This window comes from Dermacentor albipictus, chromosome 1, assembly GCF_038994185.2.
Source record: "Dermacentor albipictus isolate Rhodes 1998 colony chromosome 1, USDA_Dalb.pri_finalv2, whole genome shotgun sequence".
Lineage (NCBI taxonomy): Eukaryota > Metazoa > Arthropoda > Arachnida > Ixodida > Ixodidae > Dermacentor > Dermacentor albipictus.
Window position 1 is genome coordinate 289632034 of NC_091821.1, and position 24965 is coordinate 289656998.

Sequence of the window (24965 nt, forward strand, 5' to 3'; positions counted from 1 at the left end):
ATGCAAGCAACGCTGCCCTACTGCCCACGCCACTGTGCACGGCAGGGGCAGCGAGTGATGAAAACATGGTGGCCAGGACCTGCAATCGCTGCAGCAGAAACAGCCTTTACGATCGATTACTTAGAGGAGAAAGCTGTGGTGTGGCCTCTTCCGGACAAGTACTTGGTAGGCATAGCGCAGAGGCAAGCGTTTGGCTCTGAGGGGGCAGGCAGAATGATGTCATGGCCTCTTCTGCTGAAGTCTGCCCAAGCCAGTGTAACCACAAGTTACATGCAAAAAACGCCGTTAATCACAAGTCTCCATTCTGTTCACTTTTTGCTGACAAAGTATGGAAACCTTTGGGTCAAGACATTCCTCTAGTATATTCAGTTTGAGATATCCAGAGTCCAGACAAGGGATGAAAAATACATGGTGTTGACACTGTGGCAAGAAAGGACTTGAACAATACTTGCGATATCAAGTTAACGAGGGTTTACTTTGCATGCAAACTCTACAATAAATAAAATATTCTGTGCAGATTGTGACCATGTTTGGTCACTATGATCTTTTGAAAGCAATTTGGTTGTTCCCTTCCATATCGCTTAATGGCATACCAGAAGTACCCTTCGTTCTTGACCAGTCTCAACTATAGTCTGAAATAGCACACATAGGGTTTCCAGAGGTTTCAGTACAGAATGCTTTGATGTGCGTGTGCATGTTACTGCCCTTGCTGATCCATGATGTCTTCTTGAATTGTCTTGTGTGCCAACATAAGGGGGAACTGCTTTTCCTCATGTTCCTAGAGCTATGCAGCAACCCGGACAAAGACAAAAGGAAGTGACGATACGAGCGGGTTGCGCTGCCCACCCATAGGAACATGTTCAGTCACCAACTCACCTAGCTTACTGTGCTAATTCAGCTTTTCCTCTTCCTTCGGCATTGCTACGCTGCTTTCAGCAATGCTTTAGCAAGGCTTCATTGCTGTGATGATTGCATTGGACACCATGCACTCTGGTTACACTGTATGAGTTCCCCGTTTTTAAAAATGCACAATTACACATTTGGAAAGATCTGTTCGTGTAAGAGCCAGGCTCAGCCAAACTTAGCCACAAGTTGGCACTCTTTGGGGGCACAATAAGAGCACCCCTTGGCCCTCCTTGAAGTACATAGAGGTGCGGGTAGGGTTGAAGCAATTGAGACAATGAAAACAAATTGAAGGCAATTGGTAGGAAGCCCTTGAGTCCACTTAATGACTTCCGGGTGAAGGGTGAGGTGCCGTATCACTTCAATCTATGAAGTGGGTGACTGGAATGTTGAGGTTAAGGCAAGCATTAAAACATGTAGAAGCAAGCAGAGTGCTGCATGAGTGATCGGCATGGAATGCACCATGCTGATTTGGATGACAAAAAGGATGCCTTCCTTAAAGATGGTACTTAACCCAAAGATGTGCTCTGGTGCTTGTACATCCAGTGCACAATTCCACAAACAAAAACCACTGTCTTGGCACCTGTCACACCTTTTTCGGTCTCAGTGGACAGGGCCACTGGCTCAAAGCTTGCGTTATCTCAGAGTCATGGCTACAGCACCAACATTGGTTGCCCATGATAATCTTCAAAAGAAAGTCTGCATCACATCGCATATGACTTTTTACCTCCTGGCACAAAAAAATTGTGTTCTTTTGGTGCTGCATGACCAGATAGGAAATAAGCATTGCGGTAGCGCCTACCATGTCCAAGTCCCCACTCAAAATTCGCTGAGAGGAGCTTTACATTAGACTTTCAATTATGCAGTGACGATACTTGTTGATTTTTTTTCTGTCACCTTTTCAACATACTTGCTGGCAGCAACGGTTAAAGGCTCACCAGAATTAGGTCAAAGCTCCTTTCTCCTACCATGCAAACCACTGGTAAGTACCTCCTTAACAGAGGCTGTGTGGTTCAAGATGGAAATGTGTCGGCTAACTTCACTGTTCGACAGGTCAATTACTCAAGAGGAAAGTGACAACCATCCACAAAAGCGACATACTGACTAGCGGGGAAACACTGAACTAAGATCACACGTGCAAAGCAGCTGCGGTTTATTCTGGGGTTCCCTCAGTGTAAAAATCTGGAATGAAATGTTAAAAAAAATTCCTCTGCCATACACACAAACAATTTGCCAAACAGATGAAAATAAACCTCCTAAACATATAACAACTTTACGCGCTGACTATTAAACAACATGTCAAAACATTGCCTCACGGACCTAAGATAGAGTTTGGATAACATTTTAGCAGCTGGCAAACAAGAACAGAGGGGAGACTTAGGACAGCACAATGCACAATCTTGAACATTTTACTCCTGGTAAAATTTATACTTTCATGTACCATGCACAAGTGCCACTCCTGGTCAACACGACAAACTGCTATTTCCGAAAAGGCAGTCTTTTAATCAAGAATTTCGTTAGATGCAGTCCTTACACAGCTTTCACCACTCCACCTGAGTTTGTGCCTGGCAAGAATCACACAATCTGAGATCTATCTGCTCATTGACAGTGCACAGATAGATGACCACCACGGTAATTCTTTACATTTAGACTACCTATGTTCTCTTAGACGGTCATTAGGTCATATTTGCCTGACGTATTCCCTACCACAGCACAATGGCAGTGAGATTATGAAGAGGCAGTGGTGTGTGCGAACTGCCGCTGTCCAGTGGTACATAACGCAAATAAACATTGTCTTCCAAGGGCTCTAAAACACTTTTTATCGAAGTCGAGAGATGTGACTGAATAAAATAGACTATTTCAGAAATACTTTGCAGCAAGAAGTACTTCAATACGTTTAGTATAACTGAATTTATTGACAATCAAAGAACACCTTAAATCTCTTTCACGGCCCTCCCACTCCTTCTTCAATACTACGAAGGCTACAATGGAGCAGGGCGGTGCCCACAACACTCAGCCTATTGAACGACACAGTGGCATGCAGTTCAAATATGATTTTGGATATCCATGTAGACATCATTACTTTTCAATTGAGCTGCCTACGACACGCTAAACTCGGAGGCTACCCCTCAACTTACAGTAGAGTTCACAGTGTCTCCACAGGTATCTCATCCCTTTACTGTGCTACAGAGTACGAGAAAGATACGCGCCTGTTTATGTTTTATGTTTATATGCGCCTGATATGTTTTCTTGCACTGAGTGGCATGAGCAGCACATCTCCATTCGCACCTACTTCTACAGCAATCACACAATTTCCAAGGGGTGAACAAACATTGTCCTTATGTTTCCTTGTGCATGCACCGTCAGCTGCAATAGTTTACAGGACGCAGGATCTCCTAAGATGATGAATTCTGGGGAAGCGTGGTTACACAGCCTCGAATTAAATGTTCCAGCATGTAGTAGCCTTCAACACTTACACAGTGAATCATTAAATTATAAATGCCATGCCTTAACAGTGCAGGAATTCACATTTGCAGGAAAAACCGTATCCCATAAACTTTTGCTGTTGACTGTACGTTGGCAGCATACACATTAGTTTAAAGGCACGGATATAGTCCGGCGTAACGCAGACGCCGGCGAAAATATCGTCCAGCACAGTTGGCGTGACCAGCGACACTCAGTGCGCTTTGGTGCAGGAATAGAAGACGTCTCACGCCATAGCCGCCAGACCAGAGTGTACTGTGCACTAGCTTGGCTGGCCGACAGCATGCTGGCCTACAGTTCAGGTGCACTGAAGCGATCATACAGAGTTTCCGTCTTCGCCAAACACAGAAGTGCTCACTTGCCATGCACATAACTTGCACCAATAGCTGATCACCGCACTGCTGCAGGCCATGTTCAATATGCCAAACTAGGGGGAAAATCGTAGACGATCCTGGTGTCGCTGGCGTGACATATCCCTGGTGGCATGATGGAAACGCCGGACTCTATGGGCACCTTAAAGCAATGCATGCCGCACTTCGGACTTGCGTTGACTGCTCCAGTCTGAGGTTGATGCTTGGGCCGACTCACCATGCACCTGAAGTAGTACACTCAGAGCCACCTCACCCACGGAGACCAATCGGAGCATGTGGTTGGCCTCAGCGAACCGCAGCAAGTGGCCTCGTTATGGCACCCCAAGGCGGCCATGGTACCTACGCTCCACAGCAGGCGCAGCTACACGCAACTGTAGTGTGTACAACAGGGTTAAAGTGCTCGCACACACTCGTGCTCCAGCCTAGCCATGCTAAGTGGTGCAGACTGGCTTTGTCCTGTACCAGCTTGACCGACGCCAGAGTCCTTCCATGTTTTTCTGGTCACGAAACTCCGCCGTCACGCTATGGGAGAGGTTCATATACTGCCCAAAGGTGCCGCGACGCGGCACCACTGTGCCACAGAGGGCACCGTTCGCGTACCAAAACGTGTGCGCAGTGCGAGGCGAGCTGAGTGATCGGGTGTGTTCTGTGCATGTGCTGCGCAATTTTTCGAGTGCTGGGCTGTTTAGTTGAAGTGGCGGGGTGGGACAACGATGCTGAACACGTGTTGCAAGTAACAGCTGAAGAAGTAGAATGGTGATATCTCTAACAAGCCATCTAAAAAAAAAATGCTGTATTTGTGATGCGGCTACTTGTGTTCGTTTGAGTTGTTTTGCCATGTGTTATGAAATGCTTATGTTTTAGACTTTCTTGTTGATAGAAACAATCGATTATGCATTCTGTATTTATTGCCATTCGTTTGCTCGTGTTTGTTTCTTGCACCCCAACGAATCTCTCTCACGTTTGATGTTATTTCTTTACGCTTATTTATATCAGTGTCATGCTTTTAACAAACTTGCATTGTGAATGGTGGACCATTCATGACCGGACGCCTCTGTGCTGTCTATATTTCTGTCCGCTTATTTTAATGATAAATGAATGATCGTGCTTGTATGTTGTTTTTGCACCAACACGTTCTATTTCTTTTCTTAATCGAATTATAAAGTTTTTAACATATTGTAAATAGTTGCACATTAAGAACCAAAATACCTAGTCTCGCCGTTTCTGCGTCGAAACCACGAGCAGCGTGAATAAGTGCTGGGCTTACTGACGCTTCTAAACGACTGTTTGCTAAGGCGATTGTGTAATTACAATACAGCTAGTTTCAACTGCGCAGGTCCTAACACTTTACGTTCGCCTCAATCTGTTGCTAAAAGCCGCACCGAATAGATTTAGTAGCGAAGTTTGTCTTGCATTAATCCTACCTAAATCTCATTCAGAAATGGCATCGCTTTGCAGAGAAATCTTAAGCGCACGGAGCAGCTCAATTTCCTTTTCTTTGTCATCAAGTATTCTACGGTAGCAGCCCTTTGCAATAAAAATTTCATTCTTTTGATCTCCTTATAAGATACTGCCCACAGTCAGAGTCCATCTCTGCCACAGTTAAACAGAAAGTGAACAGCTGTGCTCGGCGAACAATCTCGCGCTATGTGCAACGGGGAGTTGGCGCTTACTTGCGTGTAAGCGGGGGTGCAACAGCCCATATGTTTGCATCTTGTGAAAAGTGGGACCACAGGCGCTTTGTTGCGAATGCGCGGTGTTTAATCGCAGGCAAATATTAAAAAGCGGAGCCCACCAAAGTGTTGAGGCGAACGGCGATGATGTAGAAATGTGAACCGCAGACCAGCCGGCCGTGTACAGCGGACGCATTTCGACGGGGGCGAAAGGCAAAACACCAGTTTATTTAAATTCAGGTGCATTTTAAGGACATTTAGTAGCGAAGTTTGTCTTGCATTACTCCTACCTAAATCTCATTCAGACGTTTATTTAAATTCAGGTGCACTTTAAAGGATCCCAGGTGGTCAAAATTAATCCCGAGTCCCCCACTACGGCATGCCTCATAATCGTATCGTGAATTTGGCTCTTAAAATCCCAGATTTTTTTTTATTATTATTTTTTTTTTATGTGAGACCGCCGCAAGCTCCATGTTATGAGCGGCTTTTTTTTCCTCCCGGGCGCTCATATCATGGCAGAAGACGCGCTCAGGCAGTAATTTAAGCATATTCAATGTTAAAAATAGTTACGTGAAACTAAAGCGACGGTTGAGGAAGTTGAGAAAGCTAGAATACCGAGGCTGCCCCACACACAACCACAGCAGTAGCGGCGTTCGCATGCCCTCTCATGCACGGTTGCGCCTCTAGCGGCGGGCGCTGGCTCTATATGAAACTGAGGCGGCAGTTTCGTGACCAGAAAAAAAATGGAAGGACTCTGCCGACGCATAGTAGTCACATACAAATTGCGCATTTTGAAGTGTTATCAACAACTCACTACGAAGCGATCATTGCAGCGGCCACATTTCGATGGAGGCAAAATGCAAAAACGCCCGTGTCCCAGGCAGTGGGGTTAAAGATCTCCTGGTGGTCGAAACTAACCCAGAGTCTCCCACTACAGCGTGCCTCATAATAGGATTGTGGTTTCGGTACGTAGAACCCCAGAATTTAATTTTTTTTATTTAGGCAATCTTTTCCGTGACGTCTAGCCAGGGGAAGACAAAAGTGAGCGCGCGCTGGCAAGTGTACGTATAGTCTGACCTTTCGCGTGGTTAGAGGCTAGTTCAGTGTTCTAAACAATGGAAATTTGTGAGACTAAACATCTATGACACTGATAAGCATTGTGGCCACAGTTTCATGCCTACATGGCAGGTGCAGCCGAGCATCAGCAGACGATAGTCGGCTTCTTTCAAAAGTATGTAATTCTTATTGAAATTCTAAACGGTGATTTTCGCTTACTTCAGTCTGTTTAGTAACAGTAGGAAGAAGCACACAGATTCAAACACACTTCTTGATAGATGTCAAATATTGGTCAACGGCAGAGCTCTATGGGAATCAGCCCGCTGATGTCAAGGGGCAGCTGCCAGCAGCACCGAAAGTGTGAGAAGGCCTCTGATGAAAAGAGAGTGTTTGAGAAAAAGATGAGTTCGTATTCCGCTCATGAGCCCCACGCACCAAGCACGAGTGCAAAATTTGGCCGAGATGTTCACAGCAGCATACGCTATCCGTGGAATGTGTTTTTTCACCAAGCCCAATAGGTGGTTCAGGGCCCCTTTAATGACCATCTAAGAGAAAATAGTTTACATGTCAGAATTACCATGACAGTCACCTGTTCACTGTCAGGAGTGCGACTGCACTCCTTTGTTTACCGATTGTGTGATTCTTGCCAGGCACAAGGATATGCACGAAAATGTAGAGGCGCCATCTATCAGGCTGAATAGTGCAAGCTGTGTAGGCATTGCGTCTATCGACCTTCTTGATAACGAGGCTGCCATTTCAGAAAGAGCAGTTTGACATGTTGACCAGGAGTGGCACTTTTGTGCATGGTACAGTTGCCAACCGTTTATTCGGACCTCACGGGGACTGCGGAAATGTCCAAATAAACAGGTGTCCAAAAAAAGCAGATTAAGAAAAAATAAATCCTTTATTTCCATGCACTTATTCGGGCTTGGCAGTAGGCTTGAAGAAATCGTGTATGCGTCGTTTCACGCTGTTCTGTTTACGCGCAATCAGATAAGCCTGAATCTCGGAGAGGTTCGTACGGTTACTATAGGCAGCTGAAAGCACAGTAACTGCTAGTACACGCTCCGCATGCGATGGCACCGTAGCACATGGTGCGTCATCTTCAGACTCTGAGTCATCGTCCGGTGGCGCAGCAGAAACCTGATGAATGATTTTGCCGTCGTCAAGTTCTGCGCATGTCAGTACAGCAGTATCAGCGCCTGTGAAGCTGTCAAATGAGACGGTGTTAGGAACCACAATGCAACCACTGCGCAGGCCTCGGCAGAACATTTTCGGCGTCAGTAGGGAGCACATCGGAAGGCAACAAATCCTGTGACTCCCGGCACCTGCTTGCCGGCATTCCCCAGCGCAGTCTGCACGGGCACTGTCGGGCCATTAGACACTCGACGCGATGTTTCCGTATGCCACGTTGCATCACCGCAAGCTCGACACAGCACACAAAGCAAACACCACCACGCCGTCACCAGCTGCACAAATAAAAAACGTGGCCTACTCACAGCGTCATGCACAATGAAAGAAACAGATCAGCTGCTGGATTGTCTTGACACGGCTTACTAAGCTGAGACCGGAACGCTGTAGCTACGAACCAGGCAGAAATGATGATGATAAGCGGCGATTCGCAGTAGCGCCACTTCATAGGGCAGCAAGGAGGCTCGCTTCAAAACAAAAATGGTGTTCAGCAAGTCGAACTATTTACCGGTCAGAGTAGGTGCATGGTGCTCTCGATCAAGTTGGCTCAAGGAGTGTCCGAAAAGTCAGACGAAAGGTTGCACGGTGTCCGAACTTTCAGCAGTTGTTATACACTATGGTCTATGGGGAGAATGATGGTGCCACGAAGCAGACCGAATAATTAGGTATGTCCGAATTTTTGGAGTCCAAAAAATCAGTCAGCGACTTTATATATAAAAGTCTTAATTTTCTCAGGATTCTACGTCTGCACTCTGTCCTTGTTCGCCAGTCACTAAAATGTTATCCAAGTTCAAATACTAACACGCCCAACATACAGCAATGCCAAGGTCAAGCTCTGAACAGATGTAATCTATTTTTGTTTTCCTGAACATTCATACCCAGGTTCTTTCAGTTACACGCCAACACAAAAGTAAAAGCAACGTGATCTGCGTTGGTTACAGCGTCAAAACTAAGCATCCCTACCAACCAGGCTCAGAGAAGACGGGAATGCACTCTACCTGGGCTGCAAAGCTCACAAGGTCTCTCTTCATGGCATATGCATCTTCACCATCAGCATAGTATTTTGGCTCAATCTCGTTGATCCTGGGCATAAAAAGGGAATATTGTTATACAAAAACAGCACAATAAAGGCAGAGACGTGATCACTCACATGAATCCAAGAGTGTTAGTGTAGAGGTGGAGGGCTGCCCGATTACTCTTGCGTACATGTAGAGACACATACTTGGCATTGAAGCACTCCACCATGGCACGAGATGACTGGTCCATCAGCTTCTGAGCCAGGCCAAGACGCCTGTGCGACCTCTTTACAGCCTGGAAAAATTTACAGTTGAAAGCCTTTTCACTGCTAATAGTAAAGACCTGCATAACAAGGAGCCTGACTGGCTTTTTATCTCTAAGTTATGCATTGCACCTTTCACAAAGCAACATAAAATGTTTTGCACTGGAAATGTGCACACTGTGCAGACTAATGTACATTTTATTCATTTAGTTAACTCTTTCAGAATCAATGACGTAAATATACGGCACCGCGAACAAATCCAAATGGTCGATGCCGTATATTTATGGCACCGCCTGTACGTTTAAAAAGCGTACCAATTTCCAAATTTTTTTTCCTGGCACGTGCTGCCACCATGTGGGAATACAGGGAATTTTTTTTCTCGCACCTCCCTCTCTCGGTTTTCGTTGTATGGTTTCTTTTAGAGGTAGTTTGCTCCGGCGCATCTATATACTACCACTCACACATTAGCGAGGGCGGGTGGGCGGCGGTTTGGGATTTGTTCCGCGGGCAGTTTCAGCTTCTTGCACTCACAAAACTGATGGCTATCTAGTTACTAATCGCTCAAAGGGCGGCCACCTGTTTCTCGCTCGTTTAGTGCTCACAGGGGTGAGCATAGGAAGGATGCTGCCATGCATGTGTTTCCTTCTCTTTCTTTATTTTTCGGGGGGGGGGGGGGAGACTCGCGATATCTAATTGCTTCTGGTTGGTGCTAAGATGAAGATTAGCGAAAGTTTATTAGATGTTTTGCTTTTGTGATGGGCACACAGCCACACAGTTTCCTTGAGTACGGTCACCTATGCAGTTCGATTATGCCATGGACGTAAATATTAGTGTAAGAGCAGGAACGTTTGAGACTTGAGAAATATTCTCATGTGAGCGTATTCTTAGCCTTGAACTATAACAATGCATCAAATTCTGAACTATAGGTTTACTTCCTTTTTCATTGTTGTTATTCATGAATAAAGAGTACATATATACTAATGCAAAATATTTTTTCTCACTTTACGGTCACCCAAGAAAAATTACGGTACATTTTTTTCGAAATAGGTCCCTCAGAAGAAGTGGAATCTGCAATAAAAAAATCGACCCTGGGCGGTCGCATATGGTGAAAAAAAATCGATCCTGAAAGGGTTAAGGTACCTCACAGGCTTAAGTGTTGGAGTATTGTGTAAGGGGAGTACATAATGAATACATAACAAAGCAATGGTTGTTGTGAGAGGGTCAACCACAGGTCTGCAGGTTGACCTTGATTTTATTTCCACTTGGTGTACACAATGGCACACAGAGCTTAACATTTCTAAATGTAAATCTATGCCAATCTCCTCCTGTACTAATGGACCTTGCCCTGATTACTCCATTAACATATTTCTTGAACCGGTTATCACTTCTAAATACCTGGATGTAAACATTACTAACAGCCTGACATGGAATAAGCACATTGAATACATAACATCCAAAGCTAATTGCATGCTTGGTTACTTAAAATGGAATTTCTGTCTTGCACCAGCTTCTCTTAAAAAATAACTGTGTATCTCACATACATACTATTACGACATGATCAAGCGATGCTCAAGAAAAGAGCCGCCGCGAGAACGACGACGAAGTGGCTCTGTGCCCTTGGCGAGCGAGTGTCGGCCTGGCTACCTGGCTCCAGTGTATTTTAAATAGCCTGTAAATAGCGTATTCTGTCTGTGTCCTTCCATACGCAACATTTTGGTGGACGTCAGCGATCCCCATCCTCACCCCGGAACTCGGAAGTGGTCGGCACACCGAGCTTGTCACCATGCCTCCTGGTGACGCGCCCACCTCTGCAACGGATTCAGCTGTCCCACTGCTCCAATCGTCACGGTCGCCCCACATCGCGACCCAGGTGTGTTCTCTGGCCTGGAGGGACAGGATGTTGACGACTGGATCAAACTCTATGAACACACCAGTGCTAATAACAGGTGGGACCCAACGATTATGCTCGAAAATGTCATCTTTTATCTCGGCGGCACCCCACGCGTGCGGCACCAAACGCATTACGACGAGATAACCAGTTGGGACAACTTCAAAGAGAAGCTACGGGAACTGTTCGGCAAGCCCATTGGGCGCAAGGTTGCCGCGAGAAAGGCTCTTGCGTCTCGAGTTCAGTCATCTACGGAGCCGTACGTTTCCTACATCTTCGACGTCTTGGCTATAGGCCGCAAAGCTGACGATGCTATGTCCGAAGCCGATAAAGCATCACATGTTCTAAAAGGCATCGCCGACGACACTTTCAATTTGCTTGTTTTCGGCAACGTCTCGACTATCGATGCCATCATCAAAGAATGCCGTCGCCTTGAACAAGCTAAGAGCCGCCGTATTACACACCACATCACGCGGCTACCCAACACTGCTGCTACGTCGACATGTGAGGGTCGACCACGTCAGACCACCACCTGTGACAACGTCACCCGTATTGTTCGCCGCGAACTCGAGGCCACCTGTTCGCCAGCTTTCTCCACGACGCCTCCTGATCCGCCAGCAACCACCATTGCGATGATCCAGGCCATCGACCGAAATGAATTTGAGAACATGGGTCTGAACTCCGTGTGTTCCACGTCTCAACCCAGCGTTCCCCAGTTTTCTAGCAGCCCTCCTCGCCCTCGGCAGTCCTTTTCCGCCACATCTCGCCGCAACCCGTCTGATTGGCGTACCCCTGATGACCGGCCGATCTGCTTCCACTGCTGTCGCATCGGACACATTGCTCGTCACTGCCGCAACCGATGGCCACCACCTCCTCGGACATACACCGCTGCTTATTCCCGCACCTTTGGGCCTTCCGTTCCCTATACCACCCGCCATGAAGCCACTGCCGCTGATACTCCTGCCCCGAACCTTCGGTACAGCCGCTCGCCCTCACCTCGACGCCATCAGTCTCATTCGCCCCAACCCCGTCGCTTCTCTTCGCCGCCTATTGCCTCCCGGATCCAGCCGGAAAACTAGGCACTGCAGCTTCTGGAGGTTAAGCTGCGTTGTCGACCCTGCCCTCAGATCCTCTGCTCACGTTACCCATGAACCGAAATCTTCTTGAGGTTGATGTTGACGGCTATCCTGTCACGGCACTCATCGATACAGGAGCGCCTCTTTCAATTATGAGTGCTGCCTTCCGACGATGACTGAACAAGCTCCTCACCAAAATTTATTTATTTGCAAGTACCAGCCTAAATTTGTCTGCTTTTACCCTTACCGCCTCTAAGTTGACCTGTTTCTTCTTCACCAATTTTATTATTTCTCTGTTCAAATTGAGGTGGCTCCTAGCCCTCACTAACCTATGATACAAACTAGAGTATGTAGCAAATAAGAAATGAATAAATAAATATACAGCTTTCTAATTAATAAAGAGAAAATCAGACATCCACCCGTCCGTAGCATTTGCTACAAAGGAAACCCATACGGGTTCCTCGAAAGAAAAGCCTCAGAGTAGAAGAAAAATTCATCCTGGTCCAGGACACGAACCCGGGACCACCGCCTTTCCAGAGCAGCCGCTCTACAATCTGAGCTAACCAGGCAGTCACCAGATGGTAGGGCGAAGTTGAATTTGTTGACAACTCAAAGCACAGGCAAGAGTTTTGACGTAATAGTTCTGTGGAAACCCGCAAGGTGGAGAGAATTATTACTGCTTTCTGTAAGCCCTGAGGGTAAACAAATTGAATAAACAATAGGTTGTAGGTGTGGGTATTGTGGAGGAAGGAAAAAAACTACATCTCAGTAGAAGAATCGACATTTGGGCAGGTTTGTACTGGTTGAACATCTTGAAGGGGCTGCAGTGCCAGACGACAAAGACAAAAGGCTGGCTGTCCCATGTGCTTCATGCCTTTTGTCTTCGTCGTCTTGCGCTGCCCCTTCAAAATATATCTCAGTAGTTCCTTGTAGCACTGTGGAAGCTACAGGACATTTTAGCCAATAAGAAGGCCGAACACCCGTAAAAATGTGTTCATCCGCACGCCACAGCATCTGCTCTGCTATCCTCCATGGTTGGTGGATTGATGGAACAAATCGTTTGGCATTGTAACAATAAGCTGAGCAGCTTCAACTTCAATGCAACAGAGGGGCTCTGCTTCATCTATACACTTTCTCAGCAGTTCCTTGCAGAATCTTGAGCCAGCAGTAATGACGAATGTCCTTGTAGATGTTCACCCGTGCTGCATCGTATGCTAGCCCTCTACTTGGCGTTTGCTCGCCACCGTCATCACTTCCCATACCAGAGCGGCATAGTAAATTAAGGATGCAGTGAACAATTAGACCTTTATAGCATTTCACATCATCAACGCATTACCAGTGTTAACGCTGTGGCGCCATCTGCTCACTGAAAATGAAACCACTTTTACGGCTAGGCACTACCTCTGTAGTCCTAGAGAAAAAACGGGGAATGCGGGAGATGGAAATTCAAGACGATGAGCAAAACGTGAACAAGGTGAATGCAGGAGCCAACATTTCGACAAGTGGACTTGCCTTCTTCAATGCGACATATGCTTTCCTCACCACAGTATATATAGGTGGGGTTCTTCTAAAGAAGAGAGGGTGTGAGGCGGGAGGACGCAGAAACGAGGGAAAATGTGTTAGCCTGTCGAATCAAAAGTAAAGGAACCCTGTGTACAAGGTCAAAGTCAGGGCACACGAACCCCCCCCCCCCCCCCCGGTCTGTCAACACGCGCGTTAGCCGGCGGGTCCAGGGCGTCTGACACGCCGCCTGGAAAAGAAAAAAAGGGGGGGGGGGGAGATAGGCCAAGAACTCCAACTAAGTGTTGTTGCCTATAGCTTGAAGTTTAGCATAGCGAATAGATTCTAAAGCTCCCTTTGAAACGTTTATGCCTATTGGTTGCAATGTCGAACTTATGGATAAGGTATGATTCTCTGTATTTTCTTTCTCGTTCAGAATGAAAATTGGACTGTAAGATGTAGAGTTTAAGTTCATCAAGGTTATGACCTGGTTGGTTGAAATGCTCGGCGATGGCTTCGGGAAGCTTTTTAGCTGTGTCCGCGCGATGTCCATTTAATCTGACGTTCATTGATCGTCCTGTTTCACCGATATATTGTTTCTTACAGAAGGAACATTCAAGCATATAAATCACATCCGAACTTGTGCAAGTGAAACTACATTTGACTTCATGTGTATAAATATTTGCGGTGCTTTTAATTTTAATGTCACATTGAAGGTGCCTGCAGGTTTTGCACCTAGGGTAACAACATGCTTTTATTACGGGGGAATGCTGCTGGCTGACTTTTGCGTGCACTAACATGTCTTTAATGTTCTTGTTTCGGCGATAGGTAACCCTATGTACAGCCGGGAACGCTTTTCGCAGACACTCGATACTTGATAATATCGGGTGATATTTTCTAAGGATGTTGTTTATGTTTGGGAGTGCATTAGAATATTTTGTTATAAAGGCCGGTGGTCTGTCAGATTCTAATGTGGGCTGTCTCTTCGCCATTTCGGACTGTCTCTCCAATCTTGACGCAGCATCATAAGCTCTATCGAGAGCAACTTGGGGATAGTTCCTTTCTGCTAGCGTTGATTTAAGGTAATTTAGGTGGTCGATATAATCGTGGTCTTCGCTGCAGATTCTTCTTATACGTTTATACGTTATACATCATATACGTTATACGTTAGGAACTATCCCCAAGTTGCTCTCGATAGAAGTCCACTTGTCGAAACGTTGGCTCCTGCATTCACCTTGTTCACGTTTTGCTCATCGTCTTGAATTTGCATCTCCCGCATTCCCCGTCTTTTCTCTGGATTTCTACCGACGGAAGATGAAGGAACAAGGTAAGCGCCCTCTGCTTTCCTTTTCACACGTAGCACTAATTGGAGACAGTCACTACAAGTGCATGCACGAACACTTCCCACCAGGCCAACACTCACCATACATTAGCTTTAAGAGCGACGCCACAACACACACCATCCGAGACCTCAATGCTGCAGCACCACAGCACATCACACATTTCTTCATTCACTGCGGGACTAATGACCTTAACCACGACACCGGTGACAACACAGTTGAGGCCATGAAAACGCTCATAAACGATTTGCACACAAACAGACCAAACGCAGAAATCACCTTGACAACAGTACTTCCCAGGACCGGAAACAAACACAGGCCACTTATTCAACAATCAGCGACACTCCCAGCTCCCGCACTAGGGACACGTAAGCTCAATGATTTTCTTCTTGACATTGGAAACCAATACGAAAACGTCGACGTCATCCACCACGCTGAAATACAGCAGGACCCCGACATTCTGCTCGCCCGGGACGGACTTCACCCCAAATTTTTTGGCGTCAACGTAATGGCTAACAACATCCAAGTACAGGCTCAGAACTCCTTTAAATTGACGCAACCTACAACGCATATAAATCCTGCGTCCCAGTTAGCTTCAACACAGGAACACGCCTGAAATTTTCAACACCAGCTCGCACACACGTTCCACCGAAGCTAGAACCCAATAAACATCTACACAAACGGTGGACGTGGAACCAACACCACCTCTACAACATCCGCGCATACAGAAGCCCACAACCACCCGCGAAGCCTTCACGCAAACAGCTACATACACTAACAAGCAAACCGATACGCAGACAGACATCGGTGCAGGCCTCGACAAGAAAATTAAGCGTAAAAAGACACCACCTGAAGATTTTTCGCCCCGGAGGTCTGCCCGAACCAAACAGAAATGACTATCACGCACTAGGGATAGCACACGCAACAACAAATCTTGCCCTTTCCTCCAATCCCGCAAACTCGTCGTGAAACAAACAAATTACAGATTTCACCTAAAAACTTACACTAACTGCATTAAACAGAGGAAAATCCCAAAAGGTCTCAAAATTAAGGTTAGATGCGCCCTTGGTTCTTTACCCTCCAGGCTATTATTATAGTGGAATGCTGTCCTAGAAAATGCATCGCTCTCCCTTATCGACATTCTCGAAGAACACTGTAAAGGTCAACTTATGATAATATCTGATCAACTCGACAGCATAAAGTTAACTGAAACGGAAAGAAGAGAACTTAAACAATTCGTCCAAACTAAGGAGGAAAAATTACTAGATAAATACCAGCGCAAAGATATTAAAGCTGCAGATCCACCCAAAGAAAGTAATGTAACCCCTGCAGCACGTAGCTCCACCGACAGCCCTACAGGTGAGCATCCAGAGCACTGCAGCAATGTAGTAGACATATCCCAGAGTCTAAGCCCCGAAGAAGTTGATCTCCTGAAACGTGGTCTAACGTTTTGTCCGACGAACAATGCAGGAAACGAATACGAACTCCACAAAGATATAACAGAGTTTTCACGACGCATGCGCATCAAGGAGTTCTTTTTCGGTAGACCAGATGTAGGAAAAGAAGATAGAGACTCTCTTAGACCACCTAGCACGTGGACACCGGAAACCGAACAGTGCCCAGACCTCGATTTATACTTAATACTGATATCAAAGGAAATCCTAGAGTCAACGCGGCATTGCCGGAAACGCAAAAATTTGACCCCCGCTCAACACCAAATCCTTAAAGAACTTGCAAAAAGGAATGATATTGTAATAAAACCAGCAGACAAAGGCGGCAGTATCGTAATCTGGCCTATAGAAAAGTACAAGAATGAGACCTCTAAACAATTGAGCAACCACACCCATTACAGAAAACTTGCCTCTAACCCAACTTTAGATTACAGCAATATTGTGTTAAGCACAACAGCGGAGCTCCTGTCCAGGGAACTAATCACGCAATCTGAATATCGCTTCATGATGCCCAAGAACAATACAGCAGGCCGCTTTTATCTTCTTCCTAAAATACATAAAGTTCCGGTTGAAGAAATATTTACAGCAGAAATCCCAGGCCGGCCTATTGTGTCTAGTAACAACGCACCTACTGAGTCACTATCTAAATTCTTAAATCACCACCTGTCAAACATACCGACCACCCTCCCATCTTTCGTTCAAGACACGCCGCACTTCCTTCGAATTATCGACGGCATCAACACCAACCATATCCTTTCCGACCGTGCTATTCTAGTCACTCTGGATGTTTCTGCCCTTTACACCAACATTCACATGAGTGAAGGAATTGAAGCCGTTTCTAGATCCCTCGCAATCAATCCCCAAGCACACGCTCCTGAAGTTTACTTATCGCTCCTAAAGTTAGTTCTCACGCTCAACTATTTCGAATTCGATTCTATACACTACCTGCAAATTTTCAGCACTAGCATGGGTACGCCAGTCGCTCCCACGTATGCAAACATTTTCATGGGACAGCTCGAAGCAGACCTGCTGAAATCGTACCCTTTAAAACCCCACATCTATCTTCGTTACATTGACGACATATTTATAATATGGGAACACGGCACAAGCGACTTAACCGACTTAATTAGCCATTTCAATCACTTTCACCGGAGTATTAAATTTACTGCTCACCACTCTCCTAGTCAGCTCAACTTCCTGGACACGACGGTCTGCATAGAAAACGGAAAACTGAGAACGATACTCTACCGGAAGCCTACAGATAGCCAGCAATATTTAGACTACAACAGTCATCACCCGCGACATTGCAAGCAAGGAATTTTTGTCGGACAAGCAAAACGTATAAGAAGAATCTGCAGCAAAGACCACGATTATATCGACCACCTAAATGACCTTAAATCAACGCTAGCAGAAAGGAACTATCCCCAAGTTGCTCTCGATAGAGCTTATGATGCTGCGTCAAGATTGGAGAGACAGTCCGAAATGGCGAAGAGACAGCCCACATTAGAATCTGACAGACCGCCGGCCTTTAGAACAAAATATTCTAATGCACTCCCAAACATAAACAACATCCTAAGAAAATATCACCCGATATTATCAAGTAACGAGCGTCTGCGAAAAGCGTTCCCGGCTGTACCCAGGGTTACCTATCGCCGAAACAAGAACATTAAAGACATGTTAGTGCACGCAAAAGTCAGCCAGCAGCATTCCCCCGTAATAAAAGCATGTTGTTGCCCTAGGTGCAAAACCTGCAGGCACCTTCAAAGTGACATTAAATTTAAAGCACCGCAAATAGTTATACACATGAAGTCAAAGTTAGCTTCACTTGCACAAGTTCGAATGTGATTTATATGCTTGAATGTTCCTTCTGTAAGAAACAATATATCGGTGAAACAGGACAATCAATGAACGTCAGATTAAATGGACATCGCGCGGACACAGCTAAAAAGCTTCCCAAAGCCGTCGCCGAGCATTTCAACCAACCAGGTCATAACTTTGATGAACTTAAACTCTACATCTTACAGTCAAATTTCCATTCTGAATGAGAAAGAAAATACAGAGAATCATACCTTATCCATAAGTTCAAGACATTGCAACCAATAGGCATAAACATTTCAAAGGGAGCTTTAGAATCTATTCGCTATGCTAAACTTCAAGCTATAGGCAACAACACTTAGTTGGAGTTCTGGCCTATCCCCCCCCCCTTTTTTTCTTTTTTCTTTTCCATTCCTCCCCCCCCCCTTTATTTTTTCTTTTCCAGGCAGCATGTCAGACGCCCTTGACACGCCGGCTAACGCGCGTGTGTTGAGACCAGAGGGAAGGGGGGGTGCCCTCACTTTGACCTTGTACACAGGGTTCCTTTACTTTTGATTCGACACGCTAACACATCTTCCCTCGTTTCCATGCCCTCTCGCCTCACACCCTCTCCCCTTTAGAAGAACCCCACCTATATATACTGTGGCGAGGAAAGCATATGTCGCCTTGAAGAAGACAAGTCCACTTGTCGAAACGTTGGCTCCTGCATTCACCTTGTTCACGTTTTGCTCATCCTCTGTAGTCCTAGCAGCTCCAAAACAAACATTGTATCTCAATAACAACGACAAAACATAACTGGCGCTTAGCCCTCAGCGTATGACGGCACTAAGTGATGATTGATTTAACCATTTATTTCACGCTTTCAGGGCAGAGAGGCAGTAACAAGCTCAAATTCGGACTCAAGTGGGCGGTCTGGGTTGCGTAGGTGTTGCCATATTGCTATGTAATCGCGGTTAGGGTGGCTATTACAGTTACTGGTGGTAAATGCAACAGTTATTTCGACGCATACGACACGCATAGCTGGAAGTCACGCATCGCTGGAATGTATCGCGTACCAAGCAAAAATAAAGCTCTCCAGTCCCACCAATAATCAGACAGTTACATCCAGAACTATATCACATGGCACAATGAGATTGCCAGTGCACTCCTGGTACCTTCAGCAGAGCTGCAAGGTACTTGTGAGATAAGAGTATAGAAAGGAGCATGACGTCAGCCTCCTCTCCGGAGCTTATCTGTGTGTTGGCTCGGTCCTCCATGGTTGCCAAACCATTCAAAGAATTGTTTGGCTCATGGTAACTTTTAGTGGCACCCACTGTCACAACCATAGGCACAGAGGAAAGAATAGGCAGTATTATGCAGCCTAGCACTTCGCTTCTAATGTGCTGCCTTGAAGTATGGAGGAAGGCTAGGACACCTGGCGCACAACCATAGAATTTCCAAGGCGTCACTTCAGCTTACCACCACGCTCAGTAGAGTCACCACTGAGCCCATGCAGTGCCTTGAAGCTCATGCAGAACACTCAAGGTTCATTATACAAGCCGCATTGCACCATGGACTGCAGTCCCTATTTTCATCACGCTGCATTTGCACCTAAGTAGAGGCGAGATGAAACCACCACAGCAGACGCAACCATGGTTGACAGGCTTGCCCATCCCATGACCGAGGGTCTACATATTGTGACGCGGCAGTTATCACGTTTCTTACACGTCGGAGATGCGGCGAAGCGACCACGCCCAAAACACGGATCACACTTCAGAGAAAATCCTACAAGCGATGATGAAGAACCCCATGTGAACCCCATGTGAACCCCACATGATGATGATGATCATGTACAGATGATAAAGAATAGCTTAATAAATGCCCACACTAATGTCCCCCTCGCACAAGAGCGGCCATCCTGGCAGCAATTCTAAGGGGTGGTGAATGCCTCGCAAAAGGCTTCATACAGGAAACGTAAACAACCTCAGCAGCGCGGCAGCGGCGGTCATTTGGAACAATAACATTTGCCACGCAATATTTAACCGGAGAAGTCTGCTCCAAGACTTTGTAGGGGCCAATGAACTAAAGCTGAAACTTCTCACACAAGCCAGGAGTACGAACTGGTGCCTAGAGTAGCACTTTCTCACCAGGGCGGAAGCACACGACACGACAAGAGGCGTCGTAAAGCTGCTTGCAGTCCTGTTGCCGTGCTTCAGTGTTGATGCAGGCGAGCTGGCGACAACGCAGAATGCAGGACACGTATTCTTCACAGGACGGACGTCGATTGGCAGGTGGCGCGAACAATGAGACATCAAGACAAGAAGAGGGTGAATGACCATAGACAAGGTAGAATGGCGAGTAACCGGTCATGTGTTGAACGGAGGTATTATACGCAAAAGTCACGAATGGCAAAATTGCGTCCCAGTTTCTGTGATCCAGTTCGACGTACATGGCTAGCATGTCTGACAGCGTGCGATGAAATCGCTCTGTTAGGCGCTTAGTTTGCAGATGGTAACGTCTACGAGTTGCCAGAGGAATGCTTTTCCACGGTTGCTCAGGAGGATGCAAGGAGCACCATGACGCAGTATTAAGGCGTGAAGTATGAATGCAGCAACTTCAGAAGCTGAGGCAGAACTCACACGGGCTGTTTCGACGCAGCGTGTCAAGTGGTCAACGGCTGTCACAATCCATCGTTTACCGGTGAGAGCCACAGGAAGAGGACCTTACAGGTCAATGCCAACGGCTTCAAATGGTTGCAGTGGACACGGAACCGGTTGCAGTTGTCCGCTTGGAGCTGATGTAGGGAGCTTTCGACGCTGACGTAGGGTGCAGGAAGCGACATACCTTGCTACACTGGCGGACAAGCCAGGCCAGTAGAAGTGACCTTTGATGCAGCCATAGGTTTTCTGGAAACCAAGGTGACCAGCAGTCTTGCCGTCATGAAAAGCCTTAAGGACATGAGCACGTAGAGAGTGTGGCAGGACAGGAACCCAGCGTTGACCATCAGGGTGATAAAGGTGGCGGCACAGGACGCGGTTGTCGATCTTAAATTGTGTCAGCTGTCGACAAAGGCGGGCGTTAGGCGGGCGCGAAGCTCCTTGAAGGTGGTCTACGATGCGCTGACAGTAAGAGTCGGCAAGTTGATGAGATTGGAAGAATCTGTTGTCATGTGGAGGCATCTCATCTACAGTGGCCAACAAGAAAGCATGTGAAGAGGGATCGTGCGAAAGCTTGTCATGAAAGGTAGTTGGAGGTCCATTGTATGGTGTCGTAGGAAGCGGACAGCGAGAAAGCACGTCTGCATCCTGGTATTTTTTACCACACTTGTAGGTAATAGTAAAGTCACATTCTTGCAGATGAAGAATCCACCGACCAAGTTGTCCAGACAAGTTCTTCAGCGTGGAAAGCCAGCATAATGCATGATGGTCTGTAACGATGGTAAAATGGTGGCCGTGAAAATAAGATCGAAACTTCTGCACAGACCAAACGATAGCTAGGCATTCCTGCTCCGTGATGGTGTAATTCTTTTCGGCATTTGTCAGAATGCAACTTGCATACGCGACGACTCTCTCAGCTAAAGTGCTGTCTCGCTGTAGGAGAATGCCACCAATGCCGTGACCACTAGCATTCGTATGCAGGAGGGTAGGAGCAGCTTCATCAAAATGGCAAAGTACTGGTTCAGATGTGAGAGCGCGCTTCAGATGGGCGAACGCTGATTCACATTCGGTAGACCACACAAAGGAAACATTAGAACCCAGTAGTTTGTGCAGAGGTGATGCTATTGAGGCGAGGTCTCGTATGAATCAGCGAAAATAGGAAGCGAGGCCTAGGAAACTACACAAATCTTTGGTCTTTTAGGGACGAGGGAAGTGCCAAACTGCCAAAACCTTGTCAGGATCAGGAAGAATGCCGTCTTTGCTCACAATGTGACCTAATATCTTGTCTTGCTCGCAAAATGGCATTTCTTGGTGCTTAGCTGAAGTCCAGCGTTGGCAAGGCACATGAGAACTTCATCCAGACATTTCAGGTGCTGAGAGAAGGTTGACGAGAAAACAACAATACCATCCAGATAGCACAAGCGAGTCTTCCACTTAAGGCCACAAAGAATGGTGTCAATCATGCACTCAAATGTTGCGGGCGAATTGCAGAGGCCAAATGGCATGACATTAAACTCGCACAGCCCATCTGGTGTCGAAAACGCTATTTTCTCTTTATTGCCCTCATGCATAGGTATCTACCAGTAGCCAGAACGCAGATCAAGAGTCGAGAAGTACTCGGCACCCTGCAGGGAATCCAAGGCATTATCTATTCGGTGCATAGGGTATACATCCTTGCGTGTGATCTTGTTAAGTGCTCGGTAGACGACACAAATCGAACGGAGCCATCTTTTCTTGCAAACCAAAACAACAGGGGATGACCAAGGGCTAGTAGAGGGGTGTATTATATTCCGTTGGAGCATATCAGTGACGTTCTCGTCAACGACTTTCCTCTCGGCCAGTGATACGCGATACGGTAGACGGCGCACGATGGATGTACCATCTGTCTCCATCCGACGTGTGGTAATGGAAAACTTACCCAACGAACTGAATGCGCGTCAAACGAAGCTTCCTGTTTTTGGAGCAAAGCAAGCGACTGTTGTGACTGTGAAGGTGTCAGGTCAGAACCCATGGCAGCTGCAAGAGCTGATGGAGATGCGGTTCGTCCAATAGAAGGAACTTCAGAGGAAGCTGCTTTAAAGGAAACAACAGAGATAGACTCCAATTCAGTGGCGCAAGCCAATGTAGTGCCTTTAGGGATGATAATCATTTTGGATGTCGGGTTTGTAGCGCAGAGAAATGCAGAGCCATGATCAAACCAAACCTGCCCTGATGCAAAGGCTATCCCTCTTGCAAGACAGCGTGCAGATCATAATATGAGCATGTCGCCGCAGTCAATAACATAAGACGTGATAGTAACAATGCTTTGATGGCGAGGTGGTAACGCAGTATCTTTTGCTGCAAGCAAGTGAAGTGATGCGTCATCTGCATGAAGTGAATAGGTCGTGTCGGTCATGTGGAGAATGCGCTGCCCGCAGCAGATGGAGGCGGAGGCCGTAGAAAGAAAATCGAATCCCAATATGAGCTGCTGGGCACACGAACTTAGCACTGCAAATTCTACGTAATGCAGAAGTCCATCGATGGAAATGCAAGCAGTGCACGTTGCAGTAGGTTGAATGGTGGCCCCTTGAGCAGCAAGTAGCGTAGGTCCATCATAGGAGGTCGTAACTTCCCGGAGTCGCGAACACTAGTCACGGTGAATAACTGAAACACTAGCACCAGTATCTATCAAAGCTTCCCCTTGTACACCTTCTACTACAACCAATATCATATTGCATGGACGCGATGGAGGAATTTCTGTCCTGTCGTTCCATGCAGCTTTTCCTCCAAAAGCTGCATAATTTAGTTTTCCGGATGATGCTCAGCGAATTGAGAAGCAGGCCTAAGTGGGGACGTAGAGCGACGAAGGGGTGACAGCGAACAGCGTCTCGCAGGACGGTCTGTCAGAGCCGTCTCGGATGCTAGGCAATGGAGAGCGGCCACGCGGTGAAGCACAAGGGCGGCATTGGTCATGTAGGCTCCCTAGACGATGGAAAGTAGCTCCTGGCAAAAAGTCATCCCGTTCGTATACGTCATATCCGCGACGCTCGTCTTGCTGGTGCTTGCGGCAAAAATGTGCTATGCGGCCACGATAGCCGCAGTAGCAGCAGATGGGACGACGAGGACGCCACTGTGGATAGCTGGCTTGGGTAGATGCACTGGTAGTCACGGAAGCCATGTGGGCCGGCGTTGGTTTTGGGGGCATCGGTGGTATGATGACTGGATTAACTGCGGTTACTTGTACGTACGTTGGTGGGGCCCTAGTGGTTGGAGAGTCCATGTACACTGCACCAGACGTGGACGCCAATTCCTCGTTGACAACATCTCACAGATTGGTATCCGAGTCATGAGAAGGCATAGGCCCTGCGGCGAAGCCGGAATACTGTAGCACTTCTCGAATTATTGTGCAGATCATTGCTCGTAACGTAGGGTCGTCGGCGGTAGTGTTTGCAGCGGTGTCTGGCAGCAACCGTAATGATTCGAGTTCGTCAAGATGCTGGCAAGTAGTAGCGATATCAGCGATGGTAGCAGGATTCTTGATGGGCAAAGCATTGAAAGCAATAGCTGCGATGCTTTTGAGGATGTGGCGAACCCTGTCTGATTCGGTCAAGGCCACGTTCACGCGTCGACAAAGAGCAAGCACATCCTCGATGTACGACATATAAGATTTCCCGAATTGTTGCTTGAGAGTGTCGAGCGTCTTTTTTTCAAGGGCGGAATGAACGGCCGGTGTGCCAAAGATTTGGCGGAGATGCTGCTTGAAAGCACCCCAGTTCCTGAAATCAACCTCATGGTCGTAAAACCAAGTCTTGGCTGCTCCTGTGAGATAAAAGGTGACGTGACATAGCTTGGACGTATCGTCCCAATGGTTAGCCGAACTCACTCGGTCGTAGTCGTCCAGCCAATCCTCGACGTCTTCACCATGAAGTCCAGCAAACAGATGGGGATCACGCTGGTGCCCACTGACAATCCAATACGAAGAGGCTGGGGTAGCCAAGGCCAAGATGGTTGAAGTAGAAGTGCCTGCTGGCTCGTCCTGCAACATGCTGTCGGACAGCTGGCACAATCTGCGACCTGATCGAAGCTCCAGGAAGTTGAGCGGGGAGTCAGATGACGGAGGACCGAAGAGCACACTCCACCACTTGTGACGCAGCAGTTATCACGACGTTTATTACGCGTCGAAGATGCAGCGAAGAGACCACACCCGAAACATGGATCACACTTAAGAGAAAACCCCACAAGCGATGATGAAGAAGCACCCCATGTGAACCTCACATTATGATGATCATGTACAGATGACAAAGAATAGCTTAATAAATGCCT

At 46.9% G+C, this 24965-nt stretch overlaps 1 protein-coding gene across 1 annotated transcript in view; it reads right to left on the minus strand.

Moving 5' to 3' along the window:
* The window catches only part of vnc (GNAT family N-acetyltransferase vnc), a 129714-nt gene that overhangs the window by 6649 nt on the left and 98100 nt on the right, over positions 1–24965 (minus strand). Inside the window, exons 5-6 of the mRNA XM_070531427.1 lie at positions 8829–8989; positions 8677–8761 (exon numbers count right to left, since the gene is read on the minus strand). Coding sequence (XP_070387528.1) covers positions 8677–8761; positions 8829–8989 — 246 coding nt within the window. The remainder of the gene's footprint in view (positions 1–8676; positions 8762–8828; positions 8990–24965) is intronic.